This window comes from Caretta caretta, chromosome 2, assembly GCF_965140235.1.
Source record: "Caretta caretta isolate rCarCar2 chromosome 2, rCarCar1.hap1, whole genome shotgun sequence".
Classification (NCBI taxonomy): Eukaryota; Metazoa; Chordata; order Testudines; family Cheloniidae; genus Caretta; species Caretta caretta.
The window spans coordinates 68,737,356-68,755,693 of record NC_134207.1 but is presented as its reverse complement, the minus strand read 5'-3'; the positions used below and the strand labels follow the sequence as shown (position 1 = coordinate 68,755,693).

Below are 18,338 nucleotides of genomic sequence, written 5' to 3'. Positions count from 1 at the left end.
GAAGCTCCTTTCCTCAGCAGTACAAAGCTGAGTGAAGCTGACTGTGATTCAGAAATAATTTTGGGCGTGTACTTCTGTGTAGGATAATTTTTTGTGTAGCTGTTGGCCCTGGTAAGTTGTACTCAATGTAAAAGAGGATTATTCTCTTCCCATTTTACTGCCAAATTAATAGTTTCATGGATTTAGCCAAACATCCACGGTCGGCACTAGTGAAACAATTTCTTGATCTCTGTTGATGGCTTTTAAAAATGACTACAGGCCAAATTCACGGCTTATGTAAACAAGCATTCCTGCACCAAGTTGGCCATCTTATTACCTTTTGCCTCCTGTTAGTTGTTTCCCTGTCTCTTCTCCTTCACCATAGCTTTGTCAAGTTTACCTTGTGTTTTGGGCAGCATATGAAAGGGTTATATGCTGTGGCAGGAGTTCATTTCTTCCCCTGCTCTCCTCCAAAAGCTCCCTTAGTATCTTCTACCAGTAATCTCATGAGTAAGACTACGATTTTGTCATGGATATTTTTAATAGTAATGGACAAGTCACGGGCAATAAACATGGAAGCCATGACCTGTCCCTGACTTTCACTAAAAATATCCATGACAAAATGGGGAGGGAGAAGGGTCCAGCACCCTGCCCCACTGCATGCAGCGGGGGCAGGGAGCTGTGGCTCCTCTGCCCAGTGGCTGGGAGCTAGGAGTGATCCCTGACTGCGGGGTTGGGAGCCGGGGCAGGGGTGGGGGGAGGGGTGATCCTCCACTACCTTTGAAGGGCTGGGAGCTTAGGGATCCCCCACTCCCTGCAGTGACTGGGAACTGCAGGGTCCCCCCACCGCCCGCCGAGGCTGGGAGCTATGGGGGAATCCCCTGTCGCCCTGCAGGGCTGGGAGTTGGGGGGGAGGCCGCCGCCCGTGGCAGCTGGGAGCTGCGGAGGGTCCCCCCTGGCCACAGTGGCTGGGCTGCTGCAGGGGCTCAATGTCACAGAGGTTGTGGAAAGTCACAGAATCTGTGACTTCTGCGACCTCCATGACATACTCATAGCTTTACTCATGAGGGAAAAAATACTTCTGAGTAATGAGTGGAGGGCAGAAGCAGGAATGTCCCTGAAGACAGAACAAGGAGGAAAGAATAAATTCTCCCTTGTGAGTTACTTGGCTCTGGGCATTTTTTAAAAACACATTTTATTTCTTTTTGATTTTTAGGCATCAGAAAATTCCAGAAAGAGAAATAAGATAGTGAAGAAGAAGAAGAAGAAGAAAAAGTTGCAGCAAAAGCACTTGAATGAGATCATGCGGGAAACCTGGAAAGAAGATTGTGAAGACCATAACCAGTCTTTTTCAGATGATCCAGCTTTACATACAGAACAAACTGAGGAGAAAAAAACATGCCAGCTTCTGAATGAGGACAACTGTGAAAATAGAGATTGCCCTATTAATGATGCTTTACCCAGTGAGCTGAAAGAGAAATGGGAAAAATATTGGAGTGAGTATGGAGAAGGTCTTCTGTGGCAAAGTTGGCTGGAGAAGCACATGGAAGGAGAATTGTCTGAGAATGCACCTACTTCTGAGCCTTGGAACTCTCCTGACACCCAGGAAAAGTGGAAGCAGCATTATAACGAAATATACTGGTATTACTGGGAACAGTTTCAGTACTGGGCAAGTCAAGGATGGACTGTTGACAGCCCACATAACGATGGCACTGAAATCAACGCATATAAACTCGAAACAGGTCTGCCAGGAGAAGTAGACTGTGTTAGTACAGATGCTGTGTCTCATCAAGTGCTGGACTCAGAACTTTCTTCTTATCCTCCCTCCAACATCAGCTGTAAAGAAAACCCTAGCTCATGTGATGAGCACCATAATGAAATCCTCTCTGGGATTAGTAACATAAATCTGGATTTGGAGGAAGTGGAGGAGAGCAAATTAACCCTAACCGTAATTTATGATGGCCATCAAATTCTGAGTTCAACTAGTAATACAAGGCAGTGCCCTTGTGTTTCCAGCCAGAAGGAATCATGCAATGGAGGAACCACGAAAAGTGCATCTTCTGAAAATAAAAGCACAAACCAATCAGGTCCGTGCAGGATTTGCTAATATTGATTCTGGTAATATTCCTCCAGATGTGTATCTCTTATTTAAAAAAAAAAAAAAACTCTGGATGTACTAGAGAAGTGGTGGGATAGCAGTATTAATGCTTCCTTATTTTAAGTCTGTCTGCTATGCAGCTGCTATACTATCCATATACAGGAAAAGCTGTATTATCTGGCACTTTACAAACCAGAAAGCTCTATAAACTGGCATTTCAGGAGGAGGTGTGGGGCACGGGCTCTGGGAGGAGTTTGGGTGCAGGAGGACTTTCGGGGTGCCAGATCTGGGAACTCCCACCCTCTTAGTTAACTGAAATTTTTGGCTTACTGGCACCCCCCCCCCCCCATTTCCCCAACATGCCATATAACAAAACTTTTACTATAAAAACACAGACCAATTGGCTTCCCCCTAGTATATATCTCACTCAGTAGGTTGGAGTAAATAGAACAGAAATAGATGTTTTAATAAATCTGGCCTGTGAAAGATCAATTTTGAAGGAAAGTCCTAATAAACATACAATCCTTTCTTCACTCCATCTTCTCATATCTGCCCCCAAAATGCTGTACCTGAAAATTTGGGTTTTGTTTGATTCAATGTATGTAATATCACAGGGCAGCCGTCTGCTTACTGCACTATAAACTATTAGCTATGAACAAATCAAGTTGGTGATACTGTATAAGCCAGATGGGCAAACTATGGCCCGTGGGCCACATCCGGCCCGTCAAACCATTTAATCTGGTCCTCAGCTCCAGCCAGGGAGCAGGGTCAGGGGCTTACCCCGCTCCACGTGGCTCCCAGGAAAGAGCTGGCATGACCCCCCTCCAGCTCCTACGTAATACACAGAGGCGTGGCTCTGTGCGCTGCCCCATTTGCAGGCACCGCCCCTGCAGCTGCCATTGGCTGTGGTTCCTGGCCAATGGGAGCTGCAGGGGCGGTGCCTGCGGACAGGGCAGAGCCGCGTGGCCGCACCTCGGAGCTGGAGGCGGGACATGCTTCCGGGAGCTGCTTGTGGTAAGCACCGCCTACAGCCTGCACACCTGAGGACCCCCCCCCCCCCCAAACCTCCTGCCCCAGCCCCGATCCCCCTCCCACCCTCCGAACCCCTCGGTCCCAGCCTGGAGCCCCCTCCTGCACCCCAAACCTCCAGCCCCACGCCAGAGCCCTCACCCCCCCAACCCGGAGCCCCCTCTCACACCCTGAACTCCTCATTTCTGGCCCCACCCCAGAGCCCGCACTCCCAGCCAGAGCCCTCACCCCCTCCCGCACCCTGACCCCCGATTTTGTGAGCATTCATGGCCCGCCGTACAATTTCCATATCCTGATGTGGCCCTTAGGCCAAAAAGTTTGCCAACCCCTGATATAAGCCATAGTTGACCAGCACTGACTAGTGGAAATGCCAATTTATTTTGTAATATTGTCATGGACTACAACCAAAGTAGGGTTGATTTATCACATTGGGAGAGTGAAGCTACTTGCCACTGCAGGTGTTGGGCGGATTAGCTTGGAAGAGGGATGTGCTGATCGCTGGGAAGATGCAGTATTGTCTGGCAGCTGAGACAGAATGCTGAGAGCTGATTCCAACTTTCTAGCATTCATGTGTCTTGGAGTGTAGGGAAAGTATCCCTTTTCCTTCTTCCGCCATTACTTCTGCCTGCCTGCACTCCTCAGAGGCAGCCCATATAACCCTTTTGTACTGCTCTGTGTTTTCTTCTGCTTAAGAGGAAGGGTGGAATATGCAAGAGCAGCCGTGGCTGAGGTGTTAGGAGAAACACCTGTATTATGCACTGCTGAGGAGTGTAGATAGCGGATAGATTTTCCCCCTTCTCCTGGCAGCTTCACAGAAATACCAGAGGCAGGAGCTTGGAGCCAACTCTCAGCAGCCTCCCCTCTCTCTCCTTTCCTTCTGAATGCCCTCTATTCACCTTAAATTGCTACCCCCAGCCCTGGGACTGCCAGTGGGTTGTTTGAGTGTTGCTGTGAGTTCTTTAGCCAATGTCACTGCACTATCCTGGCAGACTTGCTCTCAACCATTAAGATGAGACATGGGATGAAAATCCTAACTTATTAACTTGCAGTTATTTTTTAAAAAGGACAGGGAAGCCATGTGGGCATTGTCCTGTATAGACTTTTCATATATGGAAACCTTTGAGTCTTTAAAATTGATGTTGCCAAATATGTAAAGGTCCTTTAAAACAGCAGAGGAAACATAGCTGTTGGTATGTTGAGACTTAAGATGGAGAAAAGCAAGGGTACATGTGGTTTGGTAATCACTTGTTTGTCAGACTTAAGTACATAATAGTGTACCTTTTTCAAAAAAAACCCTCCAAAATATTTAGTTTTTTGTAGACTGGAGAAGAAATGATTGGACAACCAAAAACAGTGCTGTTTTTATGCCTCTTTAGATTCACAGGAGCCATCTAGACCAAATTCAGATGACAAAAGAGGATCGCACAACAATGATAAGAAAGAAGACGAAGAAGAGGAAGAACCTCCTGAATATAAACATGCAAAAGTCAAGAGGAGGCAAGTAATAAATTAGTTTTTTCTATTTCTAAAATCTGTTTCTGTGTGTTCCTCTGTATTAGAACGGCTCCTAGCACAATCGGGCACTGATCCCTGATTGGATCTGTTGGCTATTCCTGCAATGCAAATAATAATAATTGGCTTTCCTACTTCCTTACCTTCCCATCTGAGAGCATGGAGCTTTTATGTTGGTTGGAGGTCTCTCTTTCTTTATTCCAAGGAAAGCATTTAGAGCCCTGACTTCCAAACTCTGAGAGGTGTATATACACACTTATCACCAGATTGCTAAATTGGATGGGGTGCACCTTCTGTTGAGAATGGACTTGTTTATTTGTAATTGGCATAAAAACCTGCTTTTTTATTTTTGGGGATGGTGAGAGAAGGAATGGGAACAGTATTAAGTAGTTACTAGTTTAGGTGTTGATGCTGATATGTTAGTGTCGTTCTAGAGATGCTTATGCCTTGAGGTAGAAAAAGCCTATTGTCTCCATTCACATGGACAGATTGCACTTGTCTAGCTTGTGACTTGGAGGATATAAATGGAAAGGTCACTGTGTGTTACTTACTGATGTGTATATTAAAACTTCATTAATACTTGGGTTCTTCATGATGTAGCCTTTAAAACCCAGAAGATAAGAGTCAGCCAGAGTTAATGGGAATTTTCCTCTCTTAGTAGGAACTATAATAAAAATGGTGACTTTTTATAGAAAGTAACCGACGTCTGGGTTTCTTTATAGCCATGAACTGGATGCAGATGAAAATCCTGTTGCGGATCCTGAGGAAACCTGTTCTCTTCTGGGATTCAAGCATGGTACAGGACAAAAGTAATGACTTATAAGCAAATTCAGTGTTCCCCCACCCCCCAAAAATTAGCTCCTTTTACGCACTAGTTGGCCCATACCTATTATTTTCAAGTGTACCAGCAATCTCTGTTCCTTCTGACTATTAAGTTATTTGAAAGTTATTTTGAAAATTAGTGTTTGTGCTTAATAAAACTATAGGTTTGTCTTTGGGTGATTGTAGGAGTGGAAAGGAGGGATGCAAAGTGTTAAAGGTGAATTAGAGAATAATAAAAGTGCTTTGAAGTGAAGGTAACAAGTAACAAAGGTTTAAATTAGATGGCATCCTAAAGTATAACTCCTTTTTTGTTAAAATGCTTGTGGTTTTATAAATATGAATTAGTCTCTTAAATTCTCTGGTCCTGAGGGCTCTAATTGTTAATCAGTTTTTAAAAGTTGGTGTCTAGTTAGGAGCCAGATAGGAACTTATTGCGGCTTCATTATATTAGGACAAAGCTGCTGTCCTGTTGATGCAGATGTTGACAGTGTTTTCATGATTAATAAAACAGTTTCCATTGGCTCATGGCATGGTCTACAAACTTTGGGGGAGGATGTTCTAGTTTGGATCCATCCAGTATGGAATCCATTTTACTTGGCTCTGGGGCTGCTGTAAGATAAGGTGTCACTAACACACACTGTGTAATATGCAAATATTTTCATTTTATGGGGAGATCTGGATAGTTAAATTTGTACTTAGGCTGAAAAGTGTAATTTTAAGGTAATGTTTGGCCTGTCAAAACTGACAGTCTCTCTCAAACATTTCATAACAGCTGAATCCCACATATTTAAACTTCTGTTCTTAATCCATTCTTTTTGATTGCAGATATGGGGGAATTTCAAACTTTAGCTGCAGAAAGGTCCAGTATCTGGACAAAAATGCAAAGCTCAAATCCCAGTTCTTGGACATGCGCAAACCAGTGAAGAGAAAAAATAAACACCTCTTCTTCACAGAAGAGTCAGAAATGTTGTCTTGTCAAAAAAGTAAAACTTTGAGTAAGGTATAAGTATTTCTTATAAGTTTATTTATTAGCACTGTTATAGCAAAGCGCCCTAACCGCGGTATTGTAGATGTATCTGTGTTTTTTCTGATAACTATTATTGAACTGTGAAAACAGGAGTGTTTAGGCCAGTAAAAATCAAATGAATACACATTATTAAGCATCAACCTGTGTCTCTTTATTGCTTACACATCTTTCTTTAGTCAAAAGCACTCTAGTCAGGAAGCATATCAAAACAGTGAAAAACTCTTCACTGCGTTGTTTTGAAGAATGTCACTTTTTAAGAATGTCATCTTAACAGCCATCTTATATAAACAGCTTTCGTTACCTCTATATTCCTCGTTTGTTCAGTAATGTGTATATATGTTTCTATATATAGACCAGTGGTGGGCAACCTGCAGCCCGCGGGCCGGACGCAGCCCATCAGGGTAATCTGATTGTGGGCCACGAGATATTTTGCTGACGTTGACCATCCGCAGGCACTGCCCCCCCCCCACCCCCAGCTCCCAATGGCCGTGGTTCTCTGTTCCCGGCCAATGGGAGCTGTGGGAAGCGGTGCCTGCAGGCGAAGGGGCCGCAGGGACATGCTGGCTGCCACCTCTCACAGCTCCCATTGGCCGGGAACAGAGAACTGTGACCACTGGGAGCTCTGGGGGGCAGTCCCTGCGGACGGTCAACGTCAGCAAAATGTCTCGCAGCCCGCAGTCGGGTTGCCCACCACTGCTGTAGACCACTGAATTACCTGCATTTTTAAATGCATGTGTTTTGCATTTTGAAACACATGCATTAACAGTGAGGAAAAAATATTTCTATGCTATAGTGAATTGTATACACCAGCATAACTTTTATATTGCACATAAAAATACCCCCAAAAAAGTTTATCCATTCTCCTGTCCATCACCAGGACATTTGCTATATCGTTGCTGTGATCACCCAAATCATTGATTTAGGTTTCAGCCAGACTGAACAGAAGCTACTAGATTGTTCACTATTGTAGACTGTAGCCATTGTTGTTTAGTCATCACTTTTTCTCCCTTGTTATATTATTTTGATAACTTCAGTATTCTTGTTGGGTTTGTTTACCTGTACTTACTTTAATGTAATCTCAACCTTAACTCTATTTGAACAGATTTTTTGCCTTGGAATTTGTAACCTATTTAGAGAAACTTGTTTACAAGTGATTTTTCTAGTTAACAACCTCCTTTTTAAGATCTGTTATCTCACATTCTTCTAGGGCTCACGGGCTCTTCTAGGGCTCCAACTCTCCTATTGCAAAATTTATTTTCTAGTACTGGTGGTTAGTGGTGTGTTGGACCTTAAACTTGTCACTAAACTCACTGATCTAAGACTGAGTATTGCCCACCCTGCACCTGAGGCTAGTGTAATTCTAGGGAAAATTCCATTTTGGTGGGATTAAGAAAGAAATATGTGGCTATTTGAAAATAGCCGTATACTTCCTAAGGTTTACATGAGGGGGGCTATCTCCTGCTGAGGTAAGCCCAGTCTTGCAAAGACAATAGCAGTAATGTTAAGGTTAACCATATGTGGAGATCTTTGAAGGATCAGGGCTCCAACTGTTAACATTAGATAAGGTGTTCTGGTAGTTTTTTACCAGGGCATTTCACGTTGAAGATTTCTCTCTTTAGAAGAGAGAGAGAAGAAACTTATTTTGATGGAATTTCTTACTACGCACAGCCTTCCCTAGGTACAATTCAACAGATGAGGCAGCTAACATGGAGCTAATTTACATGCACTTTGTAGCCTTCTTAAATGCAGTTCACAGGATGAGACAAGTTAACTAAAAAGCTGTAAATTTGGCTTACACGTGCCAGCAAGTTTTTTATACTATATTTTCATCTGTAATGAATTCTGTGAAATTGGATTATTGTACTACTTATATTAATTAATTGCATGGATTTTGTCTCTTGCATACACAGAGAATGCGTATCTAAAGTTGTAAAGGAAAATTTGTATTATTATGTAATATCTGAAGAATTACTCTGATCATATATTGATTCATTGGCCCAAAGAAGCAGTTTTCACATTCACTTTTAACTGTGCAAACTTAACATTTTCAACTGTTTTTTTTTAGGGTAAATAATACGTTAATATGAACTATTGCTATATCAGTGGAAGAGACTTTTAAACTAGTGGTTCTCAACCAGGGGTACGTGTACCCTTGGGGGTATGCAGAGGTCTTCCAGGGGGTACATCAACTCATCTAGATATTTACCTAGTTTTACAACAGGCTACATAAAAAGCACTAGTGAAGTCAGTACGAACTAAAATTTCATACAGACAATCACTTGTTTATACTGCTCTGTATTCTATACACCAAAAAGCAAGTACAATATTTATATTCCAGTTGATTAATTTTATAATTATATGGTAAAAATAAGAAAGTTTTTCATTAATAGTGTTCTGTGACACTGTATTTTTATGTCAGATTTTTGTAAGCAAGTAGCTTTTAAGTGAGGTGAAACTTGGGGGTACACAAGACAAATCAGACTTCTGAAAGGGGTACAGTAGCCTGGAAAGGTTGAGAGCCACTGTTTTAAACTACCTTGTTTCATCGTGATGATGGTGCAATCTAATTATTTGTGATACTTGACCATTCCAGGTAGAGAAGTTCCTAAGACAGGTTAGTGAACCTGTGGAGGAGACTATGTCCCAGGAATCCTTTGCTCAGGATAAGGTGCAGGGCTCCTCTACAAGCAGTGACTCAGAGGAACAGGAAAGTTCACAAAGTAATAATTTCAGTGCGAAAAAGCATGACCCGCTATCTTCCAGAATTGTTAGTTATGAACTTGGAACAAATAACCTTGAAGAAGAGGAGAAGGAAGATGCAACAGCAAGTGGCTCTATCTCTCAGAGCTCAGGAAGACAGAAATGTCATTCTGGACGACAGCTAGTTGCTCTGGATATTCCAGATTATCTTCAAGTGGAAACAGAAAGTGTGAGTCAAGGTACGTACAGTTTTTAATAACTGGAGGCAAATTGGTTATAAACTTTATCCTGTGAGGTTTCTTTACCAAGCTATTTGTCATTTTATATTTACTTAATGAAGCTTACTATATTCTTAAATGTTTGCAGTCAAAATCTTGCAAACTGAGATTTGGTTTGTGCAGTGCAGGTGAAGATAGCTTTGGTATTTTTTCTGAATAAATTCTGACCTTGCCACTGTTTTTAATAATGATTCTTTGGGGCTTGTTTTAATGAACAGCAGTTCGTCAATCTTCTTTACTCCCAGTGAACTCCCTCATTGCAGTTGCATTGTTTCAGTAGTGAGGCAGAGTCCTTAGTAGGGATTGATTCAATTAAAAAAGAAATGTCTGGACTGTCAGAGTTTGGATTCTTGGATATGTTATTGCACTGAGCCTCAAGGAACATATAATGTGTCAATACTAACATTACTTTATTTTCTAGAAAAAAAAATCCAGTATTTTGAGCTTTTTTTATTATTTATTTATTTAACACTTACTATACTCCAAAGGAATAGGATTACTGAGGATTCCATATACATTCCATTATTTCTGTGGTTGTAGTTTTACTTATTTTAATATAAAATTGGTATTACATAATTCTTCTGTGTAAATCAGCTTTGATTCCTGGTTTAAATACAAAGCATAATTCAGTTGCTTATATTTGGTCACTAAATTGCCCTTTGATTTGGTTAACAGTTGTTAATTATGCAATGTCAACTATCTAGCCGTCTGCTGAAAAGAATGGTAAATCTGCTGAGGTTCACCCCTTGGCCAGTTAACCAGTCAGCCTAACAGTTAAGTCAGGGAAATAAGTACAGGAACCAAGCAGCCAAGGTAAGTAGACTTGACACTGGGGAGCAGGAGGATTTGACACTGTGGCAGGGTGGTGCTCCAACTGTAAATTCACCCCAAGTTCCTAATGCCACTCTGAGCTCTCATTCTCTTCCCTTTGCCCTGCCAATCCAAACCTTCCACAAGATACTTCATCAGTATTCCCCTTTCTGTCTTAATAATAGGTTTGTGGCCTAGTTATATCTGTACTGCAGATTTGGTATGGAACCACTGCAGCCTGCACAAACCTAACCATGAGTGTCTCTAGCTCAAGTTACCAACCCACAGAATCCTGCAAATGACCCCATATGGAATCCAGCAGTGTGCTTAGATAGTGTTATAATTGTTGCCGTATATCTACTTACATACTACAACCCTCACCCTTGGAATGAGGGATTGCTGGAATGATGCTAACTTTGTAATTTGGTGTTTTCAGTTGTAGCTGAACCAACCGAAAGAAGAAATCCCCAAAAGAAGAAAAACAAGAAGAAAAAAAAGAACAGAACCACACCACCATCTTTACCTGCTGAGATTGCTGCTGATCCTGAGCTGACCAAATACTGGGCACAGCGTTACAGACTGTTTTCTCGGTTTGATGAGGGGATTAAATTAGATAGAGGTATGTTATTAGCTGAAGCACGCAAACATTGCAGCGTAAAGGTATTTAAATCTGCACTTTCATCATCTGATAAGAAACAACAAAGCAGAAGTGAATAATAATTTACATCAGTGTGGAATGTATGAACAAATTATAGTGAGCTGGTGCAGATTAGCGTAGCTCATTGATTTCAATAGAGCTATGTTGATCTCTGCTGAGGATCTGCCACATATGTCAGACCTGATCTTTTCTGAAAATTGTGCTGCCTGTAATTATACCATATTCTGGTTGGTTAATTTGTGTCAGCAGTGATCTTCAGAAATCAGATGGCAAAAGGTGTAATCTGTATATGGCCAAATAAACTTCCGATGTTGAAATATGTTGATTACATGTCATGTTTGCATATTAAATGCTCTAAATTTAGTCAGTTGCTAAAATACAGCTTTACGTAGATCAGTATGGGTTCTCCAAGGGAAAAAGTCATAAATTGCAGAAAGACTAGTGATTGTAAAACAACTTCTTGTGGTTTTTTTTATCATCTTATTTCAAGCAGTCCCCATGTAAATATAAGGAGAAATATTAGGCATGTGGAACTTCAGTTATAAAGATCCATGTTCTGTCTTCTCTGCCATTTTATTTCAGCTCTGTTTCAATTTTAACAGAAATTCTGGGTGTGTTTGTAACAAAATGGCATTGTTGTGACTGAAGTGTAAACCATTATTTTTTCATCACAGTCTTGTAGAGCTTGATCCTATAAGGTGCTGAGCATTTTGGCTCAATCTAGCACTGAAGTACATGTTTAGCTGTAATTACATGAGTAGGCTGACTTTAGTGGGACTACTCCTGGACTTAAAGTAACCCACTGTATCGAATTAGTATTCAGAACCTTACAGGATCAACCCCATAGTACCCTAGTAAAATGCATGGTACCAAAGTTGCTGGGCTTAATTTAATGTTCAGCCTCTGTTTAGTTCTTTTGAATGATTGATTTTGGAAACAATTGACAAATTTTCTCTCCGTCCCTTCCCACACTGCCTCCATCAGAGGGTTGGTTTTCTGTCACACCTGAGAAGATTGCTAAGCATATTGCAAGCCGCATCAGGCAGTCCTTCAACTGTGATATAGTAGTGGATGCATTCTGTGGAGTTGGAGGAAATGCTATTCAGTTTGCCTTGGCATCAAAAAGAGGTAATAATCTGTTTGTATAACGTGATTTCCCCACCCCATCCTCTGTTCTCTCTGCAAGCAGTCTTGATACTGGCTTTCTGCATGTGTTTTACCTTATTCGTTATGTTCTACTGCGATATATACTATTGATGAATTTTTTTACTCCAGCATAAGCATGTCATTGTTTATATATTTGAAAAAAACAGGGCTGCTCTTGTATTTCGGCCGGGCATATTTTAATCAGTTTATTTTAGCCAAAGATGATCACTTGTTGCATTATTCAAAGTTATTTTATTTATCACGTGTTCTAGTAAAATAGCTAACCTGTATGATGTGTATATCCCAATCCCAAGTAGACTCCCATAGCTCTGTAGGGATTCGGCTGGGATAATTTAATATAAAAACAAATAACACAGGGGCTACGATACTGATTAAAATTAAAATGAATAATACAAATTAATGACGACCCTCCATTTTTTATTTGAATGAAGCTGCTGCAAAATTTCCAGTCTCCCACATCAGAGTGATGCAGAATCTAAGGAATTTGCTCCAGAAGTTAGCTCCATCTTGTAACAGACTTCCTGGGACAATGCCTATGACAAACTAAGGGGCATCGTTGACTGGCTCTGAGCAAAATGCCATCTAGTCCTCCCTAGCCAAAAGGAGCTGAAAAGAATTTGGGAGGAAAATGCTCTTCACTCTAACAAGTTAAGAAAAACAGTGTGTAAGATATGTTCACAAGAATAGTTTTTCTCAAGAAATCATTTATCAGGTTTAATAATTCCACAGTCCCCAAGAATCTTTTAGGTTTTTTTTTATTCAGTTCATCTGGTTCTGATGAGGCCCAGAAAGTTAAGCTAATCAGCAGTGTATGTGTCAGGAGAGCAGCTTACAGCTTCTTGTTTCCATGACAACTGTGCAGTATGCAATTGTATGCCACTCATAAGCACATTACATATGGAGTATAAAATACTGCCAGTAATAGGAGCACATGCTGGTGCAGCTGAGCCAGTTGCTGCAAAGTAATATTAATCTAAAATTAGCATATTTTTACATTGCTAATCTATTGCTACTGCACTAATGAAGTGAAAGCAACTTCTTCAGAGAAAACATATAATACTCAATATTCTGCTCCATGGAATCTGTCACTAAACATTCATGGGTGTGAAGCAGATTCATATTCTAGTGCTGAATATTTTCTGGGGAGGGAAGGTGATGTGATCTATGCTAAATTTGGCAGCTCACGTTCAGTTATTTCTGTAACAATTCTTTTCATCTAAACTTAGTTTTTTTCTTTATATTTTGTGGCTGAGTTTTGTGTAAATGTTTATACTATATCAGGTGCACACAGTTTCAGTTTACTTTTCAGAAGAGTTATTGATTAGTGTCATCTCTTGCAGCCTGTCTTTCATTTATTCTTGGGGTAAGATCAGCTGCCAGCCAAGTAGTTTGAGCCATGTATCCTAGGGGGTTTTGCTGGTGTCAAGGAAAGGAGTCTTTGCCCTCCCAGAATGCATTACCTACCAGGGCTCCAGCCCAGTGTTGAGTTGGTGGATCAACATAGTAGCAGATGCACAGTTCCAAATACCCCAGGTCAGGAATGCACAGGGAGCCATTGCAGAACTGTGCTTCACAGCATGTTTTGGGTATATACAACCACAGCCAGCTTTCCCAAATCTCACCTGCTTTCCCTCCTTCGTACAGTGTGAAACTCTACTGTTTCTGCAGTGTCTGGGAACCTCCGCTTTGCAGTGTTGGAGGGTAAGAATTTGCCCCTCTGAGGAAATAGTTTGGTGTGCTTTAGCAACAAGATTGAGATAATTGGCTGTTGGTATATGCCAAAAGGTATACATATTTATAGAAGTCACGATTGGGAACACAAAATTAGTGGGTTTATAAATGTGTTCTGCACCCGAGAACTACAATATAGCACCTTAACCAAAGGAACATCTTGTTTTGGCAAGCAATATGGACATCTGTCAGCTTGTGTGTTTCATAGTGTTAATTCTTTTTCCTTTCACCTTATTTTCAGTGATTGCGATCGATATTGACCCTGTTAAGATCAGTCTTGCCTGCAATAATGCAGAAGTGTATGGAGTAGCCGATCAGATAGACTTCATATGTGGAGACTTCATGCTGCTGGCTTCTCATATAAAAGCAGATGTTGTGTTCCTCAGCCCCCCGTGGGGGGGTCCTGACTACGCCACGGCAGAAATCTTTGATGTTAGAACAATGATATCGCCTGATGGATATCCTTTGAAAGTCGTATGTTCACAGCAATAGCTCTCACACATTAACAAGAGCTTCACTTCTTTTAGCAGGATAAAACAATGCAGGATTCTTTGGCTCTGTCTTGTTCTGTTGATAGTTTGGGCTCCTTTGAACTTGATTTGGAATTGCAGGTGCACAGCACTCTTGAAAATCAGGCCTTAGATGTGTGAGGTTGGATACCCAAAACTGAGGTGCTCAGAATGAGTGGACACACTTACAAAACTTGGTCCTTGGAGACTTGCCCATGCAGAGAGTAGTGTTAGAGCTGAGGTTAATGCTCAGGAGCACCTAGGTTCAAGATCGGTGTGCAGTGGATGTAGATCACGTGTCTCCAAAAATTATCAAAAATAGTTGTTGATGTCGCTTTTGATCTTTTTCTTCTTTCAGTTAAAAAAAAAATGAAGTATATTTGTTTGAAAACATGATCTTGTTGCTTTGGATTTTTCATATGTTCCCTGCCTCTGTTTTCTTCCTTGAGGCCATGATCTTAAGTGACATGATCTTCTTCACATTAATCAGTTGCGGTGTTGCAACCAGAGGATTATGGGACAGATTTTTTCTCCTTCTGTAATAGAGGATTTGGTCTTATGGATTCAAATGAGAAGTAAGCAGCAGGAACATATGAAGACTCTTAAGCAACTGTTGCCTTTTTCTCATGCAACTGTACTTAATTATTAAAAATAAAAAAAAACAAGTGGGTGAGAGTAGGCAAAGTTGTCTGAAAAGCAGACTTCTATTTCAAAAAAATTAATGAGACTGTGGTAGGTCTTTAAATCAGTGCATCACTGTTAATGGCATTTGTCATGCTGATAATAAAACCAAGATATTCTTAGTATTTTGCTTTGTTTTGATATCCGGCTTTTTGGCATACAAGAAAACTTTTTTTCATGTAGGCAGCAATGCATAAAGCATGTGATAAGACCCATCTGCGGGCTATAGAAATACATCAGCTTTCTAAATTATAGTAAAAAGCCCCCAAACAAACATAGTGCCCTAATTACCTATCTGCATGTTTATTAGGTGATATGATTTGTATCAGATTTTTAAAAATACAGGCAATCTTTAATTAAATATAAAGAAACTATACATCTATTCTTAAGATATTTTGTTCAAAATTGAAAAAAATAACCTGTTTTAAAAGTGTAAAACAGATAAATTCTGTTTTAAAAGCTAGAATTTCTACTAGCGTTTCCCCATTTATAAATTATTTATAAAACATTCATCGAGTACTCCTGAGCTCCTTTCCAGTGTATTAAAATATTTCATATCAAAATATAAATTGATGTAACCAGACAACTTTCCCTAACTCAAAAAATTACCTACAAAAACACATGGGCTGTGTTTCAGAGTTAGTTACCTATTTTCTTATTGTTTTATGAAAAGTACATCCTATTTATTTAGAATCTTTTTCCAGACTGTCTAAAACATAGCAGATGACTGTATCCTAGGAAACCAATCAATAGCACAAAGCAGTCTTATTGTTACTGGATCATTTCTGTACTGATATTTTGTGGCATCCTGGTGGCCTCTTGGTAACTTTATATTGAGTGTGTGTGTGTATAACTTTAAATTAATCTTTTATATATGCATGAGTAATTAGAAGGATCAAGCCATAATATGGGATAGAAAATAGCCAGCAAACGAAAAATGTGCGACAGTTTTAACAGGTACTATTTTCATTTTAAGAAACCATTTTAGTGAAACACTGACACATGAAACACTTCATAACATCTGGGCAAATTTATGGAATGTGAGGAGTTTATCCATTTTGGTAGTGCTAGGTCTGACATTTCAAAAGAGTATCTAATACGTAGCACCAATAGACTAATTAGAAGAATGTAATATCTCTAATCACTAGATTGGGGATATTCTAACATAGCAAATGAACCCATGTGAAGCTTTTATTTTTTCCTTTATTGGTCTCTACATTTGAAATTTTCAGGCTGTCCCAGAAGATCACAAACAACATTGTGTATTTCCTGCCACGCAATGCTGACATTGACCAGGTAAGTTATCATTCACAAGCAGCTTTCAGAAGCAACTTTGCTGATATAAATTGATTTTTGTAACCTTATTCAAATGAATCAGTTGTTGTAGTACAGGCCTATAGTTAATAACTTTTACCTTTACAACATATCGGGAAACTGGATAGTGAATAACTCATGTCAGTTTGTTTTTCCTTACTGCATTCTAGAACAACAGTACGTTACTCTCTCAATTTTGTGTGCCGCTCTCCTCCAAACTCCTATATGCTTCTGTCAGGGTGTGTAACTAATGCTTCTTCATATCAATCAAACCAGTTATAGCATGTGTCTTTAACCAGCGCTGGACTTGAGGAGAGTTGTTGAATAATAAAGCTCAGTATTCAGATTTTCAGTACATAAAGAAAGCTGAAGAAAATCATTATACATCCTGGAATCCAACTTGAGTAGTGTCTTAGGTAATGTACAAAGTAAACATGTTTTGGGCTCTAGAATATCAGTGTGCTGCTAGAAGCAGAGCTGACATTAGTTACCTATGCAATTGCTTGTTCACATATAGGCAGCCCATGAACATAAATGACTAGATGATCCAGAGATATGAAAGATCATATAAACAAAATACTTGTTCTACCAGCATACACTTACTACAGGAATTTTCATTATTAAATTATGTCATGTGCAATGTGAAATTCATTGGCCATTATGAAGTGAGCTGTAGCTCATGAAAGTTTATGCTCAAATAAATTGGTTAGTCTCTAAGGTGCCACAAGTACTCCTTTTCTTTTTGCGAATACAGACTAACACGGCTGTTACTCTGAAACCTGTAAAGTGGAACAGTTATTGTCAGTATTAGTAGAAGCTAAATAATCCCTTTTGGTTGGGATATACTAATAACATTTGGTAAATAGGTATAGTGAATGTTCTGCACTGTATCTCTTCCAAGTGATTGACTTAATTTCCTCTCCTTACAGTATGCGTTAATCTATACAGAATTTGTAGTTTAAGGCCAGAAGGGACCACTGTGATCTAGCCTGACCACTTGCATAACACAGGCCATAGAACCGTCCTGAATAAATTCCTGTTTCAAGTCCAATAGCTGTGGTTGAACTAGAAAAATATCCAGTCTTGATTTTAAAATCTCCAGTGATGGAGAATCCACCACAGTCCTTGGTAAATCTTTCCAGTGGTTGATTATCATCACTATTAAAAATGTGCACCTTATTTCCAGGTTGATTTTGTCTAGCTTCAGCTTTCAGCCATTGGATCTTTTATATCTTTGTCTGCTAGATTGAAGAGCCCATTGGTATCAAATTTCTGTTCCCCATTTAGATACTTGTAGATTGGCCAAGTCATCCTTTAACCTTCTTTTTCTTTGTTAGACTCAAGGATCTCAGTCTATTTAGTATATCACTATAAAGCGTGTTTTCCAATCCTTTAATCATTCTTGTGGCTCTTCTCTGAAACCTCTCCAGTTTTTCAGCATCCTTCTTGAATTGTGGACACCAGGAGTGGACACACTATTTCAATAGTGGTTATACCAGTGCCAAATACAGAGGTAATATAATGTCTTTACTTCTACTCCATATTCCCCTGTTTACACGTCCCAGGTTCACTTTAGCCCTTTTGGTCATAACATCACACTGGGAGTTCATATTCAGCTGATTATCCACCATGACCCCCAAGTCGTCTTTAATCACTGTTTCACAGGATAAAGTCCTCTATCTTGTACATATGGCCTGCATTCTTTTTGTCTTGATATAGACCTAACATTTGGCCCTACTGAATGCATGTTGTTTGCTTGCACCCAATTTAGCAAGTGATTCAGATTGCTGAGTATTAGTGACCTGTCCTGTTCATTATTTACCATTCCTGCAATCTTTTGTGTCATCTGCAAACTATCAGTGGTTTTGTTTTCTTCCAAATCACTTATACAGATGTTAAGTAGTGTAGCACCAAGAACCAATCCCTGTAGGACCCCACTAAAAAAATACCCGCTTTATGATAATTCCCAGTTTAGCTACATTTTGAGATGTTAATCAATTTTTAACCAATTTAATATGTGCCA

The 18,338-nt window shown here is 40.0% G+C and overlaps 1 protein-coding gene across 8 annotated transcripts in view; it reads left to right on the top strand.

Annotated features, from left to right (window-relative positions):
- Positions 1–18,338, top strand: part of TGS1 (trimethylguanosine synthase 1) — a 50,336-nt gene that overhangs the window by 11,148 nt on the left and 20,850 nt on the right. For 7 of the 8 annotated variants that reach the window (XM_075125213.1, XM_075125210.1, XM_075125212.1 and 4 more), the window contains 9 exons: positions 1,196–2,066; positions 4,483–4,603; positions 5,341–5,427; positions 6,266–6,440; positions 9,061–9,406; positions 10,692–10,874; positions 11,898–12,041; positions 14,053–14,271; positions 16,221–16,297. In XM_075125213.1, the coding sequence (XP_074981314.1) occupies positions 1,196–2,066; positions 4,483–4,603; positions 5,341–5,427; positions 6,266–6,440; positions 9,061–9,406; positions 10,692–10,874; positions 11,898–12,041; positions 14,053–14,271; positions 16,221–16,297 (2,223 nt within the window). Of the gene's footprint in view, positions 1–1,195; positions 2,067–4,482; positions 4,604–5,340; positions 5,428–6,265; positions 6,441–9,060; positions 9,407–10,691; positions 10,875–11,897; positions 12,042–14,052; positions 14,286–16,220; positions 16,298–18,338 lie in introns of all 8 variants that reach the window. The other variant, XM_048840700.2, reaches the window with a different exon arrangement.